The sequence below is a fragment of the Protopterus annectens genome, chromosome 4.part1 (genome assembly GCF_019279795.1).
Source record: "Protopterus annectens isolate FY-2018-M chromosome 4.part1, PAN1.0, whole genome shotgun sequence".
NCBI classification, from domain to species: Eukaryota; Metazoa; Chordata; order Ceratodontiformes; family Protopteridae; genus Protopterus; species Protopterus annectens.
In genome coordinates, this window is record NC_056734.1 from 623,462,226 (window position 1) to 623,482,973 (window position 20,748).

At 43.4% G+C, this 20,748-nt stretch overlaps 1 protein-coding gene across 11 annotated transcripts in view; it reads right to left on the reverse strand.

Annotated features, from left to right (window-relative positions):
• AGFG1 (ArfGAP with FG repeats 1) overlaps nt 1-20,748 on the reverse strand; it is a 1,878,478-nt gene that overhangs the window by 1,428,003 nt on the left and 429,727 nt on the right. For all 11 annotated transcript variants that reach the window (XM_044070432.1, XM_044070431.1, XM_044070430.1 and 8 more), the window contains exon 2: nt 14,442-14,535. In XM_044070432.1, coding sequence (XP_043926367.1) covers nt 14,442-14,535 — 94 coding nt within the window. The remainder of the gene's footprint in view (nt 1-14,441; nt 14,536-20,748) is intronic.

Genomic DNA, 20,748 nt, shown 5'->3' on the forward strand with positions numbered 1-20,748 from the left:
CAGAAGAGGAATCAGAGGAAATGGAAACCTGATCTGAAGATGCATATTCTATCTCTTGCCTAGGCCTCTTATCAGGAGGGGAATGAGAACACCTGATCAAAGTAATTAGGTCTTCGGCCATTTTAAGCATCTGTTTTTTTAGGCATGGAGGCCTGTCCAGGAGAATGCTGTACTTGTTTCTTTGTCTTTAGAGCTGCTTTAGTCTGCCTTTGAAGCTGAAGTTGGTTTTACATATAACTGTGTAGGCCTGAAAACACCCTCAGAAGCCGATGCCTGCTCAGCGGCTCTGGACCCATCTGAGGGAATAGTTTCAGAGTGTCCAATACCTTGAGTTTCCAGCGGCCTAGTCGGCTCCACGTGGGAGTCGGAAGTGGCCTGTGGCTCTGAGGCAGTGGGTGTCAGGGGCTGCGAAAGCGCCTCACTGAGAAACAACGACAGGCCTAGCAGAAGCCTCGTCGTCAGTTTTGGACCTCGGATGCCTGTCCTTTTCTTTGCGCTTTTTATAAACTCCGGTAGTCGGTTGCTCCGACGGCATTATATAGTTAAATCTTCTGCCAAAATAATGAAATGCAAAATTGTACCGACGCTTAATACTGCGTTGGTTAAATCTAGCACAAAACCGACAACTAGCAACGTCGTGGTCAGGGCCTAGGCAAGGAATACAGTAAGAATGAAAATCCTTATGATGTATTTGCTTCAAACAAGAAATACAATTATTAACTTTTTCTGACATCGGTCTGGAGCAAGAAAAAAGTTTCCCCAATGGGGTACTTAGCTTTAATGAAGGCTTCGGATCTGAAATTCGAATATGAAAATCTCAGGAGTCGACCGACCGGCACTTGTGAACTGCTTTTGCTTTGGGCACCGCACAGCAAGAAAGACTGAAGAAAATGGCGTTGGCTGCATCTTTTATACACCTGGCGCACTGACGTCAGGGAGGAGGCGACAACAACAGACGCCGGACCTATACTTTGGAACTCAGGCTGACTGCGGGTAGCCTGCCAGAAGGATAACCCAATTGTAATGACTGCAACAGTGAAACACGATGAACATCTGATAGTGCATATAGCCTGCTTTGAAGCGTAGGTATGCTCTACAAGACTCCCTGATAGGGATGTGCAGGTATGCTTCTTTTAAGTCTAGTGCTGCAAACCATGCATCCTTGCCTAGCACAGGAAGCAGCTGAAGAGTCAGCATTTTGAATTTTGGAATCACCAGAAAAGGTCCAGGATAGGAAGCCATGTATTGCCTTTTCTGATTTGTGGGTAGATCTGGCCACCCGGTTGGAGTTGGTAACATGTGGAAATGAAATCTGTATCCTTGGGACACTATTTAATCCATTTGTCCTGGGTAATGAGTTCCCAGTTTTTGGCCTGCAGACCAATCTTTCCGCCTAAAGGAGCATTCAGTTGGGGAAGTGCTTGGAAGTCTTAAAAGCAAGTCATTGAGACGGTTTTCCATGGGGGGGGGTTGCTGTTCCCAGGTTTGGGTGCAAAAACCTCCCACTGCCTAGTCTTGCATGTCCCTTGTGACTGAAACCTGGGGTTTCTCCTGTGTCTGGGTTTGGCTCGAGAAGACCTGGTGGGGGCTGGAAAGGACCAATTTTGAGAGGGCCAGTGCCTACTAAATCTAGGGGGCTGAGACTGTAGGAAATCTTTAACAGTCTGCATAGATTTAGCTTTTATCTTCCATCTTTTTAAGAACTTCCTCAGCCTTGTTGCCAAACAGGCAGTCCTGATTTAAGGGAGCATCCAACAATTTAGCTTTAACATGATCTGGCAAAGATTGCTCCTTAAGCTAAGCATGCCTTCTGAGCACAGACCCAGTAACAACAGCCTCTAATGAATCAAATCCACATTGTAAAGTATGTTTTCCAGCCTGTTCAGCAGAATGCATTAAATCCTGTAATTCTTTATTTTCAGCGCAGTCAGGAATTATCATTTTCTGTTTAACCAATCCAATAACATGTTGTTGATACTTTAACATACGAAACTGGCAGTTTAAAGCCCTAATGGCCAAGGTTGCAGAAGTGTAAACTTTCTGACCACATCTGACCACATCTATCCAGCACCCTGGAGTCTCTATCGGAGGGGGTAGGATTTTTAGCAGTAGAAGCCCTAATGCTTTTGGGTCCCTGTGAAATAGTCTCTGAATCCGCAATAGGATTTTTAAAAAGGAACTTGTGAGAGTCAGGAACCCTGTAATATCTGTCAAGTTTTCTGGGAGCAGGAGGCAAAGAATCAGGGGCCAAACTAGATTCAGAGAAAGCATCATCAACAATGTCTAGTACAGGAAGTACAGCTAAAGGCCGATGCTGAGGCAAGAGTAACACATCCCTAAGCCTCCATTTTGAATCAGAAAAATCCTGGCTTTCCCAGTGGAAATGCTCCCGTAGAGTATGTAAGGTTTCACCAAAAGAAAAATCCTCTGGTGGGGAAGCAGAGGGAATAGAGTCCTCTGCATCAGAATCCTCACAAGTAGATAAGGGCAAATCCAGATCAGAAGAATCATAAAAATCAGAATCCTGTTCAGAAGATTCATAAATAACTTCAGTCCTAGGTCTCTTAGAAGGGGAGGTTGGCTTCCCTTGATTAGAGTTATAAGATCTTCAGCCATTCTTATAATTTGTTTTTTAGGCATAGAGGCCTGAGCATGCAGCCTGGTTGTCGGTTTCGTAGGCATGGTTCGAGATTTTGGCCTAAAAGAAGAAGAAGGCGTCGGTTTAATATGCAAGTCCATAGGCCTGAATACACCCTCAGAAGCCGGTGCCTGCACAGTGGCACCGGACCCATCCAAGGTGGAGACATCCACAGGTTCCACAGTTGAAGCATCTCGCGGCATACTGGACTCCGAATGGGTCTCAGTAGAGGCCTGCAAGTCAGAAGCAGCGGGTATCAGGTGCTGCGAAAACATCTCACTGAGTACCGGCTAACTGGCGACTGGCTTAGGAGAGGTGTCGTCAGCAACTTTGGACCTCGGCGGCCTGTCTCTCTCTCTGCGTTTTTTCAAAATCCCGGTAGTTGGAAGGCTAACAGATGACATTTCTGAATAATTAAACAGAGAACCAAAATATTTAGAAGCGAAAATATACTGACGATGGATAGTGCACTGTTTAAATAAAGCACAAAACCGACAGCAAGGCATGCTATGGTCAGGGCCTAGGGAAGGAATACAGTATGAATGAAAAACTTTGTGAGGTATTTGCTTTCCACAAGTAATGCAATTATTAACTTTTACTGACATCGGTAAGGAGCAAGAAAAAGTTTCCCCAACAAGGTACTTAGCTTTAGTTGAAGACTTCAGTTCTGAAACTTGAAAATGAAACTTTCAGGAGTCGACCGACTGGCACTTGCAAACTGCTTCTGCTTCAGGCACCGCACGGCAAAAAAGACTGATGTAATGGCGTCAGCTGCATGTTTTATACCCCTGAAGACCCGACGTCATGGAAGAAGGGACAGCAACCGACGCAGTACCCAAGACTTTGTTAATCAGGCCGACTGAGGGCTACTGCAAGCAGATAACCCAAATGTAATGACTGCAACAGTGAAACACGAAGAACATCCTAAGCTACCCATATGGTTAACCTACTATCTTAATTCTACTATACTTCAACTAGCAATTATTCTCTCTAAACTTTCAGCCTAGACAGCCTCATCTAACATCTTGACCAGATTTCACTCCATGTTCTGCTTATTATCAACTGCATGCTTGCCTTGCAAACAATATCATATTGTTGATCCATTGCATCACTTAGTTGCTATGATCAAGTTTGAAATACTACAGGTTTCTCAGAATGTATTCTATGTTACATACTGTACGTGTACTATACTATATATACTATGATCAAGTTTTCCATTGTATTATACTGTATTGTATCTAGTTGTACACCGTTTGTATACTGTTTTATATTATACTATATGTACTATGTACTATTATATACTTTGCTTCTCAGTGTGGAGCTTTTCTCCCCGGGCCTCCACTGAGAATGGGCTCATTCTGGCCTAGTGGACTACCCTGGTAAACAAATGCAAATAAATAAACAATAAGGCAGATTGCAAATGTTGGAGGTCTGATGGGGAAGAAAAAGGTAACTGGGAACACACTTTAGGACTGTAATGAGTTAGCAGGCTTTAAAAATTCTCTGCAGACTATGCTGTCAGAAATACTGGGTGAGCAAATCGTTGTAACTAACGAAAGTATGTTTGAGCTGTGATACAGAATGGCAAAGTACAGTTGTGTACACGTACCATAAATGTAGATGTTCGAGTGTATTCACTGTTGCAGTCATTACATTTGGGTAATCCTGCTGGCAGGTAGCCCTCAGTCGGCCTGAATTCCAAAGTCCTGGGTCCTGCATCGGCTGCTGTCACCCCTTCCCTGACGTCAGGTCATCAGGTGTATAAAAGATGCTGCCGACGCCACTTTCTTTAGTTTTTCTTGCCCCAAATGTCAGGTGCCCCCTTATATATATATAAATACATGAACCAATATAAACTTTACCGTCATCTACAAGCAAATACACCACATAGGTTGTATAAATCAGAGAAGGAAAGATAGGTTCCATCAGAAGAAAGGGGGGGGGTGGGTGGGTAACCTGGACTGCAACAGTGAATACACTCAAACATCTACATTTATGGTAAGTGTACACAACTGTACTACGTTCTTCGTGTTTCACTGTACATTTGGGTAGAGACCCAAAGCTATGGATGGGAGGCTGGAGCTAAACAGCATTATGAGCGGCTATGAGGCCCTGCAGAACTGCAGTGGCAAAGCCTGCCCTGGATTTAGAGTAGAGTGGTAGATGATAGTGCCTTGTAAAGGTGTGCACTGAACTCCAAGTAGCAGCCTCTAAAATGTCCTTGGTTGGTACTCCCATGAGAAAGGCTGCTGAAGTGGCTGCAGCTCTGTTTGAATGTGGCCTAATGCCCTTAGGCACTGGCTTGCCATGGTGTAAGTAGCAGAAACGAATGCAGTGGTCTATCCACTTAAATAGTCTGCTTTGAGATAGCCTTTCCTTGTGATCCTGCAGCATATGCCACTAGTAATTGCTTTGTCTTTCTAAAAACTTTGGTTCTGTCCAAGTACAATCTAAGCTGTCTGTGTACGTCCAAAGAATGCAGAATTCTTTCCCCTTTGTTCTGTGGATTTGGATAAAAAGTTGGCAGATGAATAGTTTGCCACACTGGACACCACCTTAGGCATAAATGTTGGGTTTGCCCCCTGGATAAAAAATAATAAAATGTTCCACAGCCATGAGTGCCTGTAGCTCTGAAACTCATCTTGCAGAAGTTATTGCAAGGAGCAGAGCTGTTTTCCAAGATAAAAACTTTATATCAGCAGTAGCAGCTGGCTCAAAAGGAGGCAGGGTGAGTTTTTCCAAGACATAGTTGAGGTCCCATGCAGGCATTGGTGATCTCCCTGGAGGCCTTAAATGTTTGGCTCCTCTGAGGTACTGTTTTAATGAGGGATGAGAAAAGATTGGTGGCTCTGTATTGTAATCAGCCGAAATGGCAGAGGCATGAACTTTAATAGATGAAAAAGATAGGCCTTTGTCCAGCATCTCGTTAAGTATTGCAAAATCTGAGGAATATATGGCACAGCTGTATCAGTTCCTTGTGCCTGGTTCCAAGCACAGAATCTCTTCCATTTTCCAGCATAAGATTTTCCAGTACTAGGCCTTCTGGCCTCCAAAATGACATCCATCACAGCTTTACTGAGAGGTGCGTTTGTATGGCTATATTTATCCACCATGCTGCCAGGTTTAAAGTACTGAGTTGGCTGTGCAGGATCTGATTGTTTTGCTGGGACAGTAGATGAGGCATTTGAGGTAAGGTCCAAGCTGGGCATTGAGACAAATTCTTTAGGATTGAAAACCAGTACTGGCGGGGCCAGTCTGGGGCAATCAGTACCATTTTTGGCTTCTCCTGTCGAACCTTTAGGAGTATTTTGGGGAGGAGAGACAGTGGAGGAAAGGCATATACTGATAGGTTTTTCCAGCTGAAAGATAGGGTGTCCACTTTCCATGCTTGTCTGTGATAACTCCTTGTGCAGAATCTTTTTAGTTGGTAGTTGTGAGGGGAGGCAAACAGATCTATGTCCGGATATCCCCATTTCCTTGTTATCATGCTGAAGACTTGTGGATCCAGCTGCCACTCGTGGGATCCATGAGGTTTCTGCTTAGTTAGACTGCCAGAGTATTTTTCCTTCCTGGCAAGAATTGTGCCCGCAGATGTACTTGGTAAGCTAATGCTGTGTCCCACAAAGTCATGGCTAGTCTGCAAAAGGGGTAAGAATGTGTGCCCCCCCCCGCTTGTTTATAAACCACATGACCATGGTGTTGTCTGCCTTTATCCGTAGTTGTCCCGGATGAAGCAGGTCCTTGAAGGCTGTCAGGGCATTCTGAATAGCTAGCATCTCTTTTAGACTGATATGTAGATACATTTGGGTTGAGGACCATGTGCCTTGAACGCATCTTCCTACCATGTGGCCCCCCCCCCAGGCATAATCTGATGCATCCGTTGTTAGTGTCTGCCTGGCTGGGGGGTAATGTGAATGGCTGTCCCTTGTTTTGGTGACAAGCCTTTGCCCACCATCGAAACTCCTGTTGTAGGCAGGGAATGAGAGTAATCACTGTTTCCAGGCTGTGGCAATGTTGAGTCCAAACACTTTTTATGTACCATTGAAGTTTCCTCATATGCAGTCTTGCTTATGGAATTAGTAGGATGCCATGAAGCCCAAAGCCTGCAGAATTTTTCTTGCAGATAACTGGGCCTTTATTGCCAACATTTTGAAATAGGTAGTCAGTTGCCTTTGTTTGTCTGGAGTGAGCTAAGCCATCTGGGCAGTTGTATTTAAGCTTGCACCCAGGAATATTATCTCTTGAGAGGGTACTAGTTTTGATTTCTTTTCGTTGACTGTGTACCCTAGGCATGTTAGAAAGTCTTTTCACAAACATCACACGCTGTAGAAGAATGTCCTTGTTCTCTGCTTGAATTAAACAGTCATCCAAGTAAGGATATATTTGTATTCCTCTTTGTCTGCAGAATGCAATTACTGGTGCCAGGGACTTTGTAAAGACCCTGGATGCAGTAGATAAGCCAAACGGCAGTGCAGAGAATTGATAATGCATTGAGCCAGCCTTGAATCTGTGGCATCTTCTGCATAATTGTCTGACTGGGACATGCAGGTATGCCTCTTTTAGGTCTAGAGTCACCAGCCAAGCGTTCTTGCCCAGCATGGGTAGAAGCTACTGCAAAGTCATCATCTTGAATTCTGGAATATCCAGGAATGTGTTCAGAATAGATAAGTCCAGTATTGGTCTCCAGGTCTTGTCCTTTCTGGGTACCAAGAACAGTCTTGAGTAAAATCCTTGTCCCTGCTCTTGCTCTAGTACTTGTTGAATGGTCCCCATGTCCATGAGGGATGTTTTTGTGCCTCTGGCCATTGATTTTTTGGCAGAATCTGGCCAGCTGTTTGCCTCTGACAGGGTATGGAAATGGAACATGTACCCTTGTGACACGATATTTAGAACTCACTTGGCCTGGGTTATAATGTGCCAATTTTGAGAATAAAATGATAATTTTCCCCCTAAGGGTGCTGCCAGCAGATAAGTGCTTGGTGCAGGCAGGGGGAAGTCATTGGGACTGTTTCCTGTATGGTTGTGATTTGTCTTCTCCAACTTTGGAGGTAGAAGCACCCCACTGCTTTGACCTGCAGGAACCTTGCGCCTGGGATCTGCCTCTAGGGCATCTGGATCTGCCCCTTTGAGGTCTGTCTAACACAGGAAAGGACCAATTCTTTGTAGGCCAGTGACTACTAAACCTAGGTGGCTGTACTTGTAAAAAATCTTTCACAGTTTGCATATATTTAGCTTTGTCCTCCATTTTCTTTAACACCTCCTCTGCTTTAACACCAAAGTATCAAGAAAGTATCATGCTGTAAAGGTGCATCTAATAATTTAACTTTGACATGATCAGGCAGATTTTGTTCCTTTAACCAAGCATGCCTCCTAATTACAGAACCCGTAACTGTGGCCCTGCAGGAGGCCTCCAAAGAATCAAAACCACATTGCAAAGTATGCGTTCCAACTTGTTCAGCTGCATGCAATAAATTCTGCATTTCCTTGTTTTCTGCACATTCAGAGTTTAATAACATTTTCTGTTTAAACAATGCCATGACATGTTGCTGATATTTGAGCATATGAAACTGACAGTTTAAGGCCCTTATAGCCAAGGTAGCAGATGTGTAAACCTTTTTCCCCATCTATCCAGTGCCCTAGAATCTCTGTCAGAGGGGGTAGGGTTTTTTGCAGCAGAAGCCTTAACTCCTTTGGGACCCCTGTGAAATAGTTTCTGGGTCTGCAGCAGGGTTTTTAAAAAGGAATTTATGAGAGTCAGGAACCCTGTAATATCAGGCTTAACAGGAGCTGGAGGTAAGGAGTCAGGGGTAAGACTAGACTCTGAAAACGCATCATCTACAATATCTAACACAGGTGGAATGTGCTGAGGTAGTAAAAGGAAATCCCGGAGCCTCTTTTTAGATTCTGAAAAATCTTGGCTCTCCCAGTGGGAATGCTCCCTCATGGTATGCAAGGTTTCCCCAAAAGAATAGTCCTCTGGAGGAGAAGCTGAAGGTATAGATTCTTCAGCATCAGAATCCTCACAGGGGGAATATAATATTCCTGATCAGAGGAAATAGAAACCTGATCTGAAGATTCATAGTCAGTCTCTTGCCTAGGCCTCTTATCAGGGATGGGAACCCCTGATCAAGGAAATTAAGTCTTCGGCCATTTTGAGCATCTGTTTTTTGGGCGTAGAGGCCTGTCCAAGTGGCTCTTGAGTTTGTTTCTTTGCTTTAGAATGTGCTTTACTCTTTGCCTTTGAAGCTGAGGTTGGTTTAATGTAAAGATGTTTAGGTCTGAATACACCCTCAGAAGCCGGTGCCTGCTCAGCGGCTCCGGACCCATCTGAAGGAATAGTATCCAAGGCTCCAATACCTTGGGTTTCCAGCGGCATGGCCGACTCCAAGTGTGAGTTGGCAGCGGCCTGCGACTCTAAAGTAGTGGGCATCAGGGGCTGCGAAAGCACCTCACGGAGAACCGGCGAACTGGCGACTGGCTTAGAAGAAGCTTCGTCGCCAGTTTTGGGCCTCAGTTGTCTATCTCTCTCCTTTTCCTTGCATTTTTTGTGAACTCCGGTAGTCGGATGGCTATCCGATGACATTTCTGGATAATTAAACCGGCATCCAAAATAGTTTAAAGCAAAATCATACCGACGCTTAATAGTGCGTTGGTTAAATCTAGCACAAAACAGACAACCAGCAATGTTGTGATCAGGGCCTAGGCAAGGAATACAGTAAGAATGAAAGTCCTTATGAGGTATTTGCTTTCCACAACAAATACAATTATTAACTTTTTCTGACAACGGTCTGGAGCAAGAAAAAAGTTTCCCCAACGGGGTACTTAGCTTTATTGAAGACTTCGGATCTGAAACTCGAACACGAAAATCTCAGGAGTCGGCCGACCGGCACTTGTGAACTGCTTCTGCTTCGGGCACCACGCGGCAAGAAAGACTAAAGAAAATGGCGTCTGCCACATCTTTTATACCCCTGACGACCTGACGTCAGGGAAGTGGCGACAGCAGCCGATGCAGGACCCAGGACCTTGGAATTCAGGCCAACTGAGGGCAACCTGCCAGCAGGATTACCCAAACATAATGACTGCAACAGTGAAACACGAAGAACATCTGCCTAGACATGTTAAGACCATGTTGAGTTTAATTCGGGTGATTGCCAAAACAGCAATTACTAAAAAATGGAAATCAAACTCTAAACCACTGTACTAAAAGTAGTAAATACAGTAACAGGGATAAAATAACTGGAAGTGGGATCTTTTGAAAAGAGGAGCAAATTATGAAGAAAAGGTGGGAACTGTGGGAACACTACATGCAAAATAATGTTTTGGAGGAGGAATGAGGTTTCAGGGAAGGCAGGAACTGATTGAGCTATGTAATGTTTGACTGACAATTACTGTACAGAAGATAAGTAATGTATAATGTTTGCAAGTGAAAATATTTTTTTTTTCATTTATATAAATGTATGACTGCCTATGATTTAAGTGATAATTTAGTCAGGATGCTTCTTGTTTAAAGCCTTATACCAAAGAGTTAGATTGGAGAAAACCCTTAAAAGGAATATAGGCATCTTGTAGAAGTGCTAAGGGGGAAGGAGGACAAGGCAGTTTGAAAATATCAAGGAAATGCTGAACTTGTATTCCTCAAACAAAAGTGAAAATAGATACTAGAGAAACACAAGACATTACAAGGGAAGATTAAGACGCAGAAAAGAGGAGACCCATCACATACAGATGAAAGGTACTCACTTTAAACTGACCCTGAGAATGCTCTTTGCACAGAGACAGTTGGAGACCCCTGAAAAAGACTGCCTAAATGGGCAGTGGGGTTGTGAAACCACAGGGCAGGGGACAGCAACAGGTAGATAACTTATGAATCCTAACCAGCAGACTACAGAGACAAAACTACATCTTTTCCTGTTTCGTTATGCAGTGCACTGTAAAGAATGCATACTCCTCAGGTATGCTGTGTTAATACTAACCTACTCTACAGTCAAAGCAACCTGCTAACTGGCCTACTCAAAGACACAGATCACCATATCTACAAAATCTACAGCCTCATACAGAGAGAGTCTGTCAAACCTAGCATAAATTTATGAACAGATTTTGATACAATTTAATGTAAAATGTCCGTTTTCATACTGAAACTTTCAGAAGGCAATCGAGTCTGCTTAAAGCCATGTTGTCGATCTTTTTTTTACTTTTACTAGGAAATGGAAAAAAGGCATTTCAGTACTTTTAAGGGGTAGTTTACTTAGAATGCTTAAGTCTGGAATGCAAGAACTCAACACCATTTTGTTCATCTACTGGTCCATGTTCCCTTTATCCACTACTGCTATAAGTAGCATTCTAAAGAAGTCTGAAAATTCACTCATTTTTGGTTTACCCACTTTATCAAATTCTGAGATGTGGAAGCTTTTTCTGGCACTTAATGGATGCAAGGCTGTAAACTAATCCCAGACAGGACTTCAGTCTATCTGGAGATACAAACATGCACACAAACAACACATGACATACACATCTGTAGGCAATTCAGAGGCCTGTCCATTTGATTACAGCTTGTATTTGGGAAACAGGCAGAAAATGTAACAACCAGAAAAAAAATACAGATGCAGGGAAAACATTTACCCTCTACACAGAAAACACAAAGCCAAGAATAAAGCTCTTACATAAGCAGTAAAAAGGAAAAAAAACAATACTATTTTTCTCTCTCGCTATCATGGTCAAGCAGGTCATTTTTTCCTTGTGCAATATTTCATGGAAGAAGATCTCTAATGCAACCACCACTTTAACTGCTGCAAGACAAATGTTCTTCAAATTCTCCAATAATGTATCAATGTGCCGTCATAAAAACTCTAAACAGACTGCAAAATTGTTATCTCCTTACAAAGTTGTCACAGATGTGAAATGTGCATTGTGTATGACTAAATAATGAAGGAAACAAAGATGGACTTTTGTGCTTGTTACTGACGATACAATGGTGAATCCAGAAAAAAAAACAGGAGTTTCTGTGAGATAAAAATAAACAATTTTGGAAAAACAAAATACAAAGTGTGCCAAGTAAGTGATCCAATGTGTCATCAGTAGGCAATGAAATTTTTGGTCACAATCTTCTTGGGCATGTCTTCACTGAGTAACTTTTTAGTGACCTAAATTTTATCCATGCCCATCTTGCATATGTTTACGGGGAGAATATACTGTAGTAGTAAGTTCTTTAAGCCCACATGCTTTAACTGTAATAAAGGGAGAGAGATTTGGTTGACAAGCTTTAAGTCAGACAGACAACTTCATACAAAAGAATATTGCACTATAAACTGTATGAAGCATAGCAGTTCTGGATATTATACATTCAAAAAGTTAAAAAAAAATCCACCTTGGAGGATACTAAGTTCCGGCACAAATCCGATAAACAATGTATCAGCACTCGATATAAACCCTACCCCTACTTTACAATAACTGCCATTTAGCTAGAGAGGCATGAAACCGTACCTGTCCAATATTAAGCATGAAACCATACCTGCCCAATATCAGTTCTGTGCTCATTCAAACTGCATCAGTGAGCGTATACCTTAAGGTACCTGATGCAAACACAGACAAATCTTCAACTCTAAAACTGTACTACTGAAGCTGAATGAAGCTCTCCATTTAGCAATATTCTACCTTTGTACTGAACTAAGCAGACATACTGTCCTGTTATGCCCCCAAGAAACAGGAATCCAATTATTTAACCCTTTTCTGAAAACAAAAAGAAAGCACATAAAACACATTAAATACTTAAATAAATAAATTTAATAATAATTTATTTATTTAAATAAATAAACAAAAGATCCCGCCAATGATCCAGACAAACGCTTAGGTCCAAAAGAAGAACAAAATAAGATCTTTAAAAAGCAGCACAGGACCAGAGCGAAGCAGAGCACTCAAGTATATCAAAAGGAACTTTATTAAAACACAAGTAGACTGCAGGTCAGATTAGCGCTTTCACTCAAATGAGCTTCATCAGATCACAAAGACCAAGACCCATAAACCTCTTATATATACACACACATAAAAGGAGTGATCAGCACTGCCCTATCACATACAGCTCTCAATCAACATATCAGTTATAATAATAATTATAAATGCATATGAGGTGTAAAGCTATATATAAAAAAGAGACATATATGCATGATCATAATGCAAAAAACATAACTAATATGCATAAAAATACATATGTATGCTAAAATACTTATAAAAAGTGAATTCAAAACCACAAATATATACTAAAATACACATATCTAGACACTATAATTTAATGTTCCTACGCTTCCTAAGTACTGGTTTAATCGAGGCTCTCTCATTTAAACCAGAGCCTCTATCCGCCCTCAGTCTAATGATCCATTTGCTCTCTCTGCTCTCAGTATGATTCTTAATGTCACCTCCTCGAATATTGGGGGTGACAATCTCAAGAACTCTAAATAAAAAATTGTGTTCACTTCCAAGCTGCATAGCATGCTTGGCTAGAGCATTGTGTGGTGATTCCTTCCTCATATGATAAATGTGTTCACGAATCCTTTCCTTAAACTGGCGATTCGTTTTGCCAACATAGAAGGCGGTACAAACTTGGCAAACCGCCAAGTATACTATGTTAGAAGTGTTACAATCAGCATCTACCTGTGTATTAAACATAATATGCAAGTCTGGATGTAAAAAGCAGGTATTCGTGTCAATGAAAGAACAATATCTACAATGCCCACATGATTTAGTATGTGCAGGGTTAAAATGTTGTCCTGGTTTCCTGGAGTAATAAAGCATCCTTCTTAAATTAAGTTTATTCCTAAAAAGGAATTGAGGCTTCATTCCTACTACCTTCTTAATGGTTTCATCAGTACAAAGAATTGGCCAATGTTTAGTAATAATACTTCTGATGGCTGAAAAATCAGCATAGGAACATTAAATTATAGTGTCTAGATATGTGTATTTTAGTATATATTTGTGGTTTTGAATTCACTTTTTATAAGTATTTTAGCACACATATGTATTTTTATGCATATTAGTTATATGTTTTTTGCATTATGATCATGCATATATGACTCTTTTATATATAGCTTTACACCTCATATGCATTTATAATTATTATTATAATTGATATGTTGATTGAGAGCTGTATGTGATAGGGCAGTGCTGATCACTCCTTTTATGTGTGTGTATATATAAGAGGTTTATGGGTCTTGGTCTTTGTGATCTGATGACGCTCATTTGAGTGAAAGCGCTAATCTGACCTGCAGTCTACTTGTGTTTTAATAAAGGTCCTTTTGATATACTTGAGTGCTCTGCTTCGCTCTGGTCCTGTGCTGCTTTTTAAAGACATTAAATACTTTGTTTGGGTTTTAAGTGACTGTCCCAGAACTACTTAAAATTATTTGATCACTATTGGCTAATTATTCTTTACAGTATATAGCAATGAAGAGTAAAACCACCATTGAAGACATAAAGCAACATTTTACTTTATATTGTCCAATTACTTTCATTAAATGCCAGCAACAATGACAGCAACACACACATGAAGAAATTATTGCGTACTTCCCAAACACTCTATTTATAATACGTATTTAAACATTCACTGTAACAAAAGGAAGTTTTAGTCACTTTCTGGGTGAGGAAACAGGAAATGAGCCAATGAACCTCAACTCAATGGCATAATCCATTTCCTGTTTTTTAGGACATTTAAACTGTATGCACAAGCTGTCAAGTACTAAAACACAAATAGATCTTATAGCTGAATATTTCAGTTACAGCAATTCCAGTGAGCTGTCAGCTGTAATGTACCTACCTCATTTCCATGTTTCTGAAGAAATTCTATTTCCTGCTGTGTGAAGGTGGTCATAGAAATGGACTTTACTCTGTGAGGTGGATTTAAACCACGTCTGGAAGGAGAAAATCATAAAAAACAAATTTAACATGCATTAAACTAACAAAATGCAATTATATCACTTTGCAACCATCAGTAAAGCAACCTATATAATAAATGTATTCTGAAAGTATAGCCATACAGTCAAAGATCCCATTAAATTGGGAATTCTTCCAATCATAGCAAGTATCAACAGCACTCTAATACTTGTGTTCCTTCAGCACTTCTGTTATTACTCAATCCACAAATTTCTGTTAGCACTTGCTGTTTTTTTCTGTTTTCACTTAATTAAAAAAAAACATCTAATTGTAAGCTCCAGTCAATAGAGTAGAAACACTTTTGCCATTTGTGTAAACAAATACACTACATTCGATCCTACTACACACTGTTGCAGACAAAATGTGAACACTTTCAGGCCCATTAACAAACAGGGACAGCTTTTATCTGTAATTTTAACATGTGTGGTATTCATCTCCCTCTCCAGGGGCAAGGTCCATTGGAGGTTGGGTAGGATAGATGTGGGGTGTGACTGAGTAGTCAGAGACCAGCTCGCCTTCCAGGTAGGGGTTGTGTAAAAGGACAAACCCCCTGGCTAGACCCAAGCACAGCAGTACTGCTGAAATTTGCCATAGCAGGTGAAAGTGTAGGATGGGATGCACACAGCAAGGCTGCAACCTGCTCAGCATATGTAACATGTCAACAATTTATCACTTACCATTTGCTGACCAGGGTAAAACACTGATGCAGGTGGGACCACTTTCAGGTTCAGCCCAAAAAAGTGAGTACAAAATAAGAGTAGACAAAGCTGTAGTTTACAGACAAATGAAGAAGGCAAACACATTAAGCATTCAAAAACATTATAACATTGCAGCAGTTGATCTAACATAGTGGGAGTCATAATGTAGTAAAAAAGTCTGCTTAACACAGCAATCCATCTACTATCAAGGTATATACAATTCTACTTGCAGAGTTATTGCAGGTTAATGCGGGCTGCAGTATCAGTAAGGTGGATGATGAAGGAGAAGTAGAACACACGGTGAAGTACAACAAAGCAAGGTAGGTGCTGAGAGAGTGCGGAAGTGGTGGAAAGTGAGATAAAAATATATAGTGCATTATTACTAAGAAGCAGTTGCTGGTGGAGTGGAGTTTTGTAAGCTGGAGACAGGGAAACTGATCTAGGATTGCATGATGTGGTTCTTCAAGACAGTCTATCAACGAAAATGAAAGTCTTAATACAAGAGCTTTTTCTTTGATTAGGACTGCATGGTGGCATTATCTTTGGAGGACTAATGTGACGAATAAAAAAGTTATGTACTCACCATAACGTTCCATCTGAGCAGTTAGACTTCATTTGTCAGCAACCTGTGGGTCTCGGATCCGAGCCGGCAGCTTACCTAGCTAAAGATCTGAGTTCCAAGCTCCACCCCCTTACCCATACTACACTGCAACCTCCTTCCAATCCTCAGATCGAATTTGCCACCCACTGCGTGACACACAACAACCTAAGAGGCAAAAACCTGACCAGAAAACAAACTAAGCTCACCAGTCCCAGGACACTGAGCCCAAAACAAAGACATAAACCACCAAGGTCAGGGGGAAGGAGGGAGGGAAGGTTGTTGACAAATGAAGTCCAACTACTCAGATGGAACGTTATGGTGAGTACATAACTTCTTTATCTGATGTAGTTAACTTCATTTGATCATCAACCTGTGGGACAGAGTCCCCAGCTACCAAAAATCTTGGGAGGCCCTTAAGGAAGGATAATCCAGAGCACTGCAGAAACAAAAGAAGACCTTCTGCTAGACACCATATCCAGCTTATAATGAGCAATAAAAGTGTGAGAGGAAGCCCAAGGAGCTGCTGAACAAATGTCATCCAAGGAAACTCTGGACCAGAATGCAGCAGAAGTAGCCATAAAACAAGTAGAATAAGCATGAACCCTGTCTGCTTCCAGTAATCTATGTTCCTTGTATGCCTGTAAAATACAAAGCAAAATCCATCTAGCAAGAGTCACCTTAAACTGGTTTCCCCAAAAAAGGTTTAGCACAGGAAACAAAAGGCTGATCAGACTTACGGAAGGGTTTAGACCTATGTCAGTAAAAGCATAACTGTCTGTGAACGTCCAGCAAATGAAGTTTGTATTCCCCTTTATTTTGAAAGTTAGGGGAAAAATACTGGGAAATTAATATTTGACTCTGAAGCAACTTTATGAAGGAAAGAAGGGTTAGTCCTGAGAGACACCCTATCCTCATGAAAAAACAGATATGGGGGTTTCATACATAAAGCCTGAAGCTCCGACACACTTCTGGCTGAAGTGATAGCCACCAGGAAAGCTGTCTTCCATGACAAGGACTTCAAATCAACTGATGCTGCAGGTTCAAATGGAGGCACAACTAAGGCCTGAAGAACCAAGGTCAAATCCCACGGAGGAGAAAGATGTTTAATAGGAGGTCTCAGTAATTTGATAAAGGTCTTACAAATTCTGGCAGTAGCTAGAGAACCTGAATTTTCTCCTACATGAAAATGGGATATAGCCACCAGCTGGACTTATACTGTGGAAGAGCTGGCCCCCTGATGGAAAATTTGAGAGAGAAAAAAAAAATCTAACACCGCTGGAACAGGAGTGGTAAAGGGATCCAAATTTCTCTGAGAAGCCCAAATGGAAAAATGCTTCTATTTACTACGGTACACCTTCCTGGTAGAGGACTTGTGTGCCGCTACCAAAATGGACTTAACGGGGGAAAAGAGACTGGGAGTCCTGGCAATTAATGGAACTGGAGCAACCAAGCAGTAAGCTTGAGGCTGTCCAGATTCGGTGGAGGAATTCCCGAGGGATGACAAATGAGATCCGGAATGGGATCCAATATCCAGGGCGGAGTTACTAGATGAGACCGTAGGCAAGGAAACCAAATCTGAAGAAGCCAGAATGGGGCTATGAGGATTATCCTGCTCCCCAACCATCAAGTTTTCTGTAAGAATTTTGTCATGAGAGGAAGCAGGGGGTACGTATAAAGAAGACCAGGTGGCCAAGCATGGACAAGAGCGTCTCTGGGGGTTACCCCCCCCCCAGGGGAATCAGAGCAAAAAACTTGCTGCACTTCATGTTGGACGGCAATGCGAAGAGATCACAGCAAGGCTGACCCCACTTGAGGAAGATCTGTTCCGCTACATAAGGGTACAGAGACCACTCATAAGGCAAAAGGACAGTCCTGCTCAGTTTGTCTGCCAAAATGTTGGACCGACCCAGGATGTGCGTTGCTATCAGAAAACGGTTGGTGGAGACCGCCCATTCCCACACTCTCACGGCCTCTCGAACAAGTGGATACGACCTGGTTCCCCCTCATTTGTTGATATACTAGACCACTGACATTTTGTCTGACTGAATCGCAACAGTTCCCAGAGGAAGAGAAGCATGAAGGGCCTACAACTCTAAAAGGACTGTTCTCATCTCCAGAACAGAGATTAAGCAGAATGTTCTCGTTTGGGGTCCATGTGCCTCGGACAGTCCTGCCCGAGCAATGCCCCCCCCATCCTAGATGGGAGGCGTCCGTGGTCACCATGGCTTGGGGTGGAGGCATAACAAAGGGGGCATCCTTCTCGCAGATCCTGGGATTGAAGCCACCACATGAGAGAAGCTTTGCACACTTTGCTTAGAGGAATCGGGAAGTCTAGGGGCTGATATAACAGAGACCACTGAACTTGTAACGTTCACTGTAACACTCTCATATGCAGATGTGCACAAGGAACCAGATTTATTCTCTCAGGACTAACTCTGCTGGGGGTGAAGGAGTCTGAAGAAGTGACAAGACATGAAGGGTCAGGTTCCGAAGTCTGTCTGAGGTCAAAAATATCCTGGCCTGAAGAGAATCTATTCCTGCCCCTATGAAGTCCAGAATCTGACCAGGCTGAAGAGAGGACTTTGTGAGGTTTATTGTAATACCCAGCATGTTCAACAACTGAACAAAGAAATTTCTGGATAGCACAAGTTGATGCCTGGTGGGGGTGGTGAGGAGACAATCATCCAGGTACGGGAAGATCTGAATGCCCTGAAGCCTCAGGTGGGCCACAACTGCCATAACCTTGGTAAACACCCTGGGGGCTGGGGTGAGACCGAAGGGTAGGACCCTGAACTGGTAGGGACTGGTTCCTAGCCGAAAGTGGAGGAACCTCCTGGATCGCCTGTCCATCAGGATATGGTAGTACGCATCCTTGAGATCTACCGAGCACATCCAGTCTTCCTCCAGCAAGAACGGCAGGATGGATTGTAATGTGACCATCTGGAACTTCTCCTTGGCAATGGACAGGTTCATCGTGGATAGGTAGAGAATCGGCCTCAAGTCCCCCATCTTTTTTGGCACCAAAAAGAACCTGGAATAGATGCCTGATCCGGACTGGTCTGGGGGTACCAGCTGGATTGCTCTTTTGCCTAGCAGCTTTTCTATTTCCAAAGCTGCCGCCTCCCTTTGAGCGGGTGGGACGTCCGGGAGACGCCTTATGGATAGGGGACTGTTTATGAAGGGAATGGAATAACCTACGATTATTATTCGAAGCACCTAGCGATCTGATGTTATGGACTCCCATTGAGCTAGGTGCCTCGAACCCCCCCCCCCCCGACTGCCTCCAGAGTGGAGCAGTCAGGGCTGCTGTGCGGGTCAATCCAAAAAAGGTTCCCATGACCCACAGTTCTTCGGTCCCCCTATGCCTCTGGGCCAGCGTCCCCCTTCTCCCCCTCTGTCTCTAGGAGAAAAGGAGTCTGGAGCATTCCAGGAATGCTGAGATGTCCGGAACCACAACTTCTTTTGCCCTCGTTGGTTCCTGGAGAAGGCACTTTGAGGGTTGGAGAAGCGGATCCCGACAGCTGACAGTGTCTTCCCGTCCTTCTCACTCTGGACTAGCGTGTCTCGGATGGTCTTCCTGAACTGGGTCGAACCGTCAAAGGGGCATTTGCGAAGGATGCCTTGAAAGGTTCCAAAAAATCGCAAAGCTGGTGCTACGCATGATGCCCCATGGCAATACTGGACCCGGCTGCCCTAGCAGCTCCCTCAGTGGCGTGAGAGTAAACGCATGGATGTATTTGTAACCGACTTAAGAGAGTGGCCATACGAGCTGAGAATTACTATTTATCCTTGGCCAAAATGGACTCCGGGGGAGACTCCATGTACTCTTTCACAAGGTCGCGCTGAAGTCTAATCACATGGGCCATACAGTTCAGTGCCCTTATGGCAAACTTAGCTGAAGCAAACGTCAGCTTTCCAAGACGATCCATCGCCCTAGACTCCTTGTCCGGAGGCTGGACCAAAGAACGTTCCTGGGCCAGTTCCTTTTTGGTGGCCACCGCTGTCACCATGGCATCAACTGGGGAACCCTTACTCCAAGCGGGCTTGTCAGTAGGAGGGCTCAACAGTTTATCTGGCCGTTTTGGTATTGGCTCTACAATGTCCAGTTCCTTTCAAGCTCTGGTGGTAATGAGATCCACCAGAGAATCAGCCAAGGGGGGGACATACCCAAGAGGTAGATGGGCCTGTGTCAAACGCCCCCAGAAATATAGACTCATCCGAGGAAGGCTTTTGGGCAGACCAGCCTCCCCTCTGGCGGAGAATTTCCATTATCTTCGGGGAGGGGGGCAATCTGCGGGAGCCTTCCCCTTCCTCCAAGTCAGTATCCCCAGTGAGGGACTTGGGGGAGTCCATGTGCCTCATCTTGCACTGGCATTTACGAGGGACCTCCTCGGGGGGGCTCTCAGGGGAGGGCTCACAAACAGTTTTGTATTACTCAAGGGGAACCGTCTGGGGCGTATCAGACACAGGCTGTCCCTGGGAGTACTGGATGACAGAAGACATACTCAACTGCGAGGGAGGAGGGACGGAAAGAAGAAAGAGTGAGGGGTCTCGATCCTCCTGAGAGTACCCTCTCCACAACTAAGGCCGAAAGGGAACCGGCTTTCCTGAAACTGGTGGGACAAGAAGCATTGCGCCCCTCAGACCGATGAGAGAATCGAAGCAGAGCACGGAACAGTCGGACACAGAGGGATGGTATGCCCCGACCACAACGGGGCCGAAGACACACTCACCACCACAGATCAGATGTCCAGATCTTGGCACCGAGAGCACGGATCCAACACAGGAACAGACAGACTCGAGGGCACGGCCGGCATTGAGGTTGGAGGAACCAGCGGTGCCAACCCCCTGACTCTGGGGCTCCTTGGATCCAGAGACTCTGAAACCCGGGG